This window comes from Phoxinus phoxinus (assembly GCF_949152265.1).
Source record: "Phoxinus phoxinus genome assembly, chromosome: 10".
Lineage (NCBI taxonomy): Eukaryota > Metazoa > Chordata > Actinopteri > Cypriniformes > Leuciscidae > Phoxinus > Phoxinus phoxinus.
The window spans coordinates 14,066,838-14,073,707 of NC_136885.1; the positions used below are offsets into that span (position 1 = coordinate 14,066,838).

At 34.8% G+C, this 6,870-nt stretch overlaps 2 protein-coding genes across 12 annotated transcripts in view; both read left to right on the forward strand.

Moving 5' to 3' along the window:
• Window positions 1-1,252, forward strand: part of stk31 (serine/threonine kinase 31) — a 35,568-nt gene extending 34,316 nt beyond the window's left edge. For 10 of the 11 annotated variants that reach the window (XM_079624792.1, XM_079624797.1, XM_079624790.1 and 7 more), the window contains 2 exons: window positions 338-409; window positions 510-1,252. In XM_079624792.1, the coding sequence (XP_079480918.1) occupies window positions 338-409; window positions 510-614 (177 nt within the window). In that variant the 3' untranslated portion in view covers window positions 615-1,252. The remainder of the gene's footprint in view (window positions 1-337; window positions 410-509) is intronic. The other variant, XM_079624789.1, reaches the window with a different exon arrangement.
• A 798-nt stretch (window positions 1,253-2,050) lies between these two features.
• LOC307005052 (pro-neuropeptide Y-like) lies at window positions 2,051-5,673 on the forward strand. Its single transcript, XM_079624805.1, has 4 exons — window positions 2,051-2,168; window positions 3,108-3,268; window positions 4,279-4,395; window positions 4,500-5,673. The coding sequence occupies exons 2-3, from the start codon at window positions 3,108-3,110 to the stop codon at window positions 4,361-4,363; spliced, it is 246 nt and encodes an 81-aa protein (XP_079480931.1). The 5' UTR covers window positions 2,051-2,168; the 3' UTR covers window positions 4,364-4,395; window positions 4,500-5,673.
• The last annotated feature ends 1,197 nt before the right edge of the window (window positions 5,674-6,870 follow it).

The following is a 6,870-nucleotide window of genomic DNA, read 5'->3' on the forward strand; positions in this document are numbered from 1 at the left end:
AAGCATCCTGCACTGTTGCACTTTATACAAGTGCCGAAAAAGCATCCTGAGCTTAAATTCAGATATGGTCATGGAAATTTAGTTTGACATGTGCTACACAGTAGACCAATCACAGAGAGTCCGAATCACTCATCGAACCGTTTCAGACACTGAGAAAAGAGGTGATGCTGTAATGTATATTATAAGAACATTTTAGTTTTTTTTTACCTTGAATGCATGTAAACCTATTATAGGAGACCTCCAAAACAAGAAGCCTTTAAAATAACATAATTTGGGCACTCTATTTGTGTAAATCAAAGTATTTTTCTGTCAGTAAAGTAGACTTTTCTATTCACAGCTGCATGTTCCAGACTTCAGCGGAACTCTAGAGAATGAGCATCAAAATGTCGAGTTCACTGGTTTGGATCTGGTATGTAGAATATAAGAGCTGAAACATATTTGTATAATATTAATATAAGTTTAAAATCATTACTCCAAAATGATTCAATCATCTAATGTATCTCTGACAGGATGCTCAATTGCTGAAGCTCCTCTCAAAGCTGCTGATTTCCTCTACAAGACTGTCTGCTTCCGAAGCCCTAAAAGATGACTACTTCATCTCAGTTGACGTGTAAAAGTCAAACGTGTTCATGTTTTGCGTTCTTTGCCCTTTTTCTTTATAATTTTCTCATAAGAAAAAAAACCACAGAGGTGTTTTTGTTCCTCACCCTGTTTCGTGTTCCTGGAATAAATAAAAATAGATGCATAAAGGCAGAATAAAGTGGGAATCTTTGTCAATACAGTTCATTATGTGCATTAGAGAAGAGGAAGAATATGCTTGGTTTTTCCATTTTGTGATGTTTTATCCTGTTCCAGGTCCGATCAGTGTAACATAAAAGGCTGTCGGCTTTAATCTTAGTCACTGACAAGACCTTAATTTGAAATTGCCCCGTTCGAAAATTGTTTCCATAATATCTTTTATCTTTCTGTCCTCGTTTTTTTTCTCCAGGATCATCAAAAAGTGACCCATAATTTCTGAAAAGGAGAGCAATTTGGCATGCTACTGAGTTTCCACAGGGATTATATGAGTGTTTAATAACTTTCTAGTTTTATCAGCAATTTTGTATTTGTATTAGTATTTTGAGCACAGCACAATCACCCTTTACATCGAGTCTCTATGTGGTTGTTGACCTTGGATAAGTCACCTGGTATTTCAACTGAAGTTGGTTCTCCACTAGCCACTTTTTTTTTTTAATGCATCAGTCCAAATATTGATGAAAGGTACAATTTATGGCACTTAGGAAGGAGCTCATCAGGGTGAGATGTTAAAAGTTATATAACATAATGATGTTCAATTATTGGAAATCAGGCCACAGAGCCATACAGTGCTCTCAACTGGCTGGTTAAGACGCTGAATAATGAACCAAGGTCATTTAATAGAACATAGCACTATAATATAGGGCTTCAACTGTTTTTAAGAGAAAATAAGGACACATTGCATCAAGTAAGTATTTATTTTAGACCCCTTAATTTTAGTTTATTTTTTGGTTGTTAAAATTCTTTAAAGAAAAATCCACATCAATTTACACTCTATACCCCATAACAACAAAATAAAAAACTGAAATAACACAATGCCAGAAGCAGAGGCTCTGGCTGGCCAGAAGTATTCAATTTCGGACCACGGCATCGTTTACAGACATGACATTTTGACGTAATTTACTCTGTTCCACACTGACTTTCTTTTTTGTCAAACTTAATTAGAAAAATATTTTGAAAGTCAATGGTAACCAAAACTATTTACCAACATTCTTCAAAATATAATTTTTGTTCAGAGGGAAGTCAACCAGTTTGGAACGACGTTACGTGAGTAAATGTTAAAGCACCTTGACAGCAAAATGCAGCCTCACTTCTTTTTGAGCTTGAGATGCGACAAGCCAGAATACTTGTTTGTTGCATTCAGGACGTTTGAGAATTTCTTTCTTTCTGACAAAGCTGTCGTATAATGCATTTTATACATCGACGCGCCCTCTTGTAGTGTTAAGCGCTGTAGCCTATCAAAAGAGAGGCGTGCTTCAGGTCTGCTTTATAAAACACGAGCAAGCGCCCTCAGACAGACAACAACACCTGTGATCACAGGGAGCTTCGCTGTCAGTCAAACCCTCACAAGAAATACAGTCTGCCAGAGGAAGGTAAGTAAAATAACATTTTTGTTTTGTTATAGTCTTATATAAGTCATCATTGTTAATGTGCTAGTTAAATTTCGAAATTTTCAAAAGAAAAGTAGCCTACGATAATCCAGGTTGTTACAAGAGCTAGCTAGTTCAAACTCCTCAGTAATTACAGTATTTCTAATATAAAATTTGATTCGACAATTAAAAATGTAAATTTCATTATCATGATCATATTTTACAGTTGCTGTAGGTAAACTAGTAAACAATTAAACACAATGGGAAAACTATATTACACGCACGGTTTTATGAAAGGTGAAGTTCTTAGATCAAGAAGAAGATCAAGCCTGTTGACTTGTTTTACATTATACAATTATTATTTTTTACAATTCATGAAGGAGCAAAAAGGGAAAAGTGACAAATATTATAATTATAATAATACTCAAAAAGTATTTACGATTTTTGTTTTATACCTTTACATAAAAATGTAATATAGTTTGTATAAATGCTAGTTCTGTCATGAAACTAGATGGCGCAGGCTGATGGGTCCTTAACGCCCTCCACCTTCCCCAGCTCCACCTGTATAGATCAGCAGCAACAATAATCTACTACAACAGCAATAATCAATAACAACAGCGATAATCAATAACAACAGCAATAATCATTAATCAATAACAACAGCGATAATCAATAACAGAGCAGCAATTCAGCAGCGTAGCAGATCTATTCCGCCAGGACCAAATACATTAACATTGTCATATCTATTACCATGCTAAAATGATTCAGAGAGTTGCCATGATAGAAATACATTTTATTTTATTTAAAAAAATCAAGTCCAAGTTCTAGGAAGTAATTGTTCAAAGCTAGGCTAAATTTACATTTTAGCTGCATGCATGAATCATGTGATCCCATATGTATTAGAGAGTCAGTATCATCTTCTTCTTCTTCGCTGTTTCCTAGATGCACTCTCATCAGTTCATGTTCATGATCATTGCTGTAATGTGGATAGTGAGCACAGAAGCATTTCCATACACACCACGAGACTCCGTCATCCCTGCAGAGGACCTGGCCAAATACTACACTGCCCTGCGGCACTATATCAAGCTCATCACACGACAAAGGTAAGGTAAAAACAAGTGTAAATGAATCAGTAAAAGACAGAAAGCAGGGACAATAGCGAAGTATTTAGCAAAGTGCAAGCAAGTTGAAATTGAGTTTATAAAGAAATAGGCCTTTGATGTTTACAGTATTCATATATTCATCATTTAAATAATGATAAAACAAGTTACACTTTCTCTTATTTTGGAGAATTTTGTACAGCCTTTTTATATCCTCTGATGCTTTTGTTTTGATTGTTTCTGCCACAGAATAAAAAAGGTAGTTGCAACTTTCACGATTTCACCCCCCCCCCCCCCTCAATTTGACATTTGCGAGTTTATATCTTAATTAAGAGAGTTGTAAACTCAGAATTGCAAGAAAAAAGTCTGAATTGTGAGATGCAAACACAAAAATAGGAAAATGCAAGTTTTAAATTTTAGAATTCTGACTTTTCTTCTAGCAATGGCAAGTTTATAGGTGTGTCCGGGCCATGTTGGAATTACTGTAATTATGAGAATGTAGAACTCGTGATTACAACTTGTAAACTCTGAATTTTCTGGGAGCTTTGACTTGTACCACCTGACCGCTGCAGATTCATTTTGGTGTTGTCATAGAAACACATAATTCCAAATTCAAGGAAGTGAACAGTTCCGAGTAGATCGTCACTGGTCATCATCTCGAAATGACAGTAATTATGACATTGTGTGAACAGCATAAATCTCACAATTCTGAGAAAAAAAGTACGAATTGTGAGATTTATGCTGCGTTTACGCCATGTCAATACTGTAATGACGAGATGACAACCAGACTTTATTACTTTTATAAGTTTATATCGCACCATTCAGACTTTATAACTCGCAATTGCGAGTTTATAACTCGCAATTCTGACTTTTTTTTCCAGAATTGTGAGATATTAACATGCAATTGTGCGTTATGAAGTCCAAATTGGGAGATAAAGTCACAATTCCCTTTTGTTATTTTTTATTCCGTGGCAGAAACCAGCTTCCATACTTGTTGTCCTAACCTCTCTCAGGTATGGGAAAAGAAACCGTCCTGAACCCATGTTCCCGAGTCTGCTGTTGAGAGAGACACCAGGAAGCATTCCTGAGTCCACATAAGAGGAAGCAGGCACTGAACATGACAGCATCAGGTCAGAACACTGCACATTTTTCATTTAGCTGGAGACTAGATATGATCTTTTTATTGGTTGTGTGTCAGTTACAAAGATTTTGCTTTTTGATTGTGTCATTCCAGATTCAAGGAAATGCCAATTTGATGATGGAAGATTTTTATCAACCACCAAGCGATGTCAGCGGTGACCAGATAGTGGCAGTGTGCAGCTTTAAACCATTGATCATACAGTGTCATGAGAAATCAAGTCCTCCCCCAGGAATTGGGTCTCATTTAGGACCCAGACGGTATGCCTAATCAAAAGTTGTTAATGTGATGTCTCGACTAATTATAACTTTTTTAACTATTGTATGATGTTTATTACATTTAAGTGTACAAACAACATGCTTGAAATATAAAATGAATTCCTATATTGCATTATAAATGAACTGGAAACGCAACCATTAATAAATTCATTGTCATGCTAAGTACACACAAACGTCATTCATTTGGAACATGTAATTGGGAACTATATTGAAAGCAAAAAACATACCTAATATAATATAAGCTAAGCTAAGCTAACAGGCTGATCTTGTAGATGTATGCTATTCTAGAATGTAAGCTAACTAAAAATATGCTTGAGTTCACAACCTATAGCGTCAGTTATATACTAGTCTATAAACCATGAATTTTAAAAAGTCATTAATGGTCATTATAACGCATTTTAAATGACAGAAATCATAACATAATTTTGCAGGAATTGTAATCAGGCGCTTAAAAAAACTACCCATTAAAAGTCAGTTGAACTAATGAGATCACTGGGGGTCCTAAAGGAGACCAATTCCTGGGGGGACTCGATTTCTCACCACACGGCGTTCATTATGTTCTGAATCTGTACTATGGGGGTTATGCGCAACTAACTTCTGTATTCTGTAAAACAGGTCGCGTCGCTTCTGGTTCAGGTCTTTTGTATATGCTCTGTTAAATATAAAGCCGTTTTACTCACGATACCTTTAAAGGAGCGAGCAAAGATGAGCATAACTAATTGTACATCGCATATGCAGATTGATATCGGAATAAAATCTTCTTAACATTTGATATTTAACCTGAATAAAACACTACACCAACAATTAAAAGAACTAGATAGGTTAGCCGATTACCTTAAAAGTCTATAGATATCGCCATCAGTTCGTACTTTCTCTGACAAGCGGATGCAATGAGACCTGTTTTCCTGTTTGTTCATGTGACGTTTGGCATAAAGCCTATTCAATTCATTATACAGTGTTTGTGAATTAAATGCATTGCAGAAATGAATATTAACAGTTGTATCTCCATTAAATCACAGACACATCATTAACCTTATAATAGACCTTAAAATCAGCTGCACTTTTTTTCATTTTAGTGACCCTTGACCAATAGGCATAAAGAAAAAAAATATCTATAATTAAACTAAATGTTATATAACTATCTTCGATAAAATCGAGTTTTTTTTATTTTGGGGGTATTTTTTTTTACTTTACCTCTAAAAGTACCATATTTTCTATGTAAATTATGCTTATTTTTAGGTTATATTTAATATTTCTGTAACTTCAGTAAAAAAAATCATTCCAGTAAGTTCAAACAGCCAAAACCTAAAAATGTGGTTACTTTGGTGTCATCTGGTGTCATATGTTGGTATAAAAACGACAAATAAGCAATGATATCAATAGGCAGATGGCTGCAGATAGGCTGAACTCTGAACCTCTTAAGTTTTTGATTTTATCACAAGTTAAGATTTTTTTAGTTTACAAAAGCATCTGTTTTGGGTGAGACTATACAAATATGACAAAATATGCTTAGACAAATCTGACCATGCTATAAGGAAAAGACAAAGTAGGCTAGTAGATGCTTTATCATTTATTTCAAACAAAAAACATAAAATTTCAATAACTAAAAAAAGTAAATGGTACCAAACAGGTAAGAATAAACAATAAACCTAACAATAACTCAAAAAAGTAAGTGTTAGCTATCCGGTTTTGTATGTGACAAAAAATGAAAGGGTGATTGAATGTTTTGTTTGTGTGTGAGTGTGAGTGTGAGTGTTTGCCGCATTGAGAATGTTGTACAGGCTCACCCCTTCATTTAATGTACGATCTGTACATCATGTTAAGTGGTTGGGGAGTTTTTTCCCCAACCACTTAACATTGTAGAATCGAGTCAAACTTAGCAAAAGTAGCCAAGTCTTGTACAGCTCAGATTAAGGAAAGTATTTTTTTTAAAATAAAATAAAAATGATTTTGCCCACATTTGTCCCAGACACAGCTTGAGGGTTAAATGTGTTGACGCTGCCCTCTACTGGACAACACACGCAAGATTAAAATCGAGGTGACCGCCTGAACTAAAGATGAATCTGAAAATTCAAGATTTGATTTGATTCCGTTGTCAAAACTGATAATTATTATATCATAGATAGATTCATGCGTCATCCAGTTATTGGTTTTATTTTTGTAAAATTGTTATAGTCCAAACTGAAAGT

Bases quoted from the DNA above. Each gene is read 5' to 3' on its own strand.
- LOC307005052 (XM_079624805.1), top strand. From the start codon at position 3,108: ATGCACTCTCATCAGTTCATGTTCATGATCATTGCTGTAATGTGGATA. The intron at 3,269-4,278 runs GTAAGGTAAAAA...AACCTCTCTCAG, and splicing joins AAGCTCATCACACGACAAAG to GTATGGGAAAAGAAACCGTC.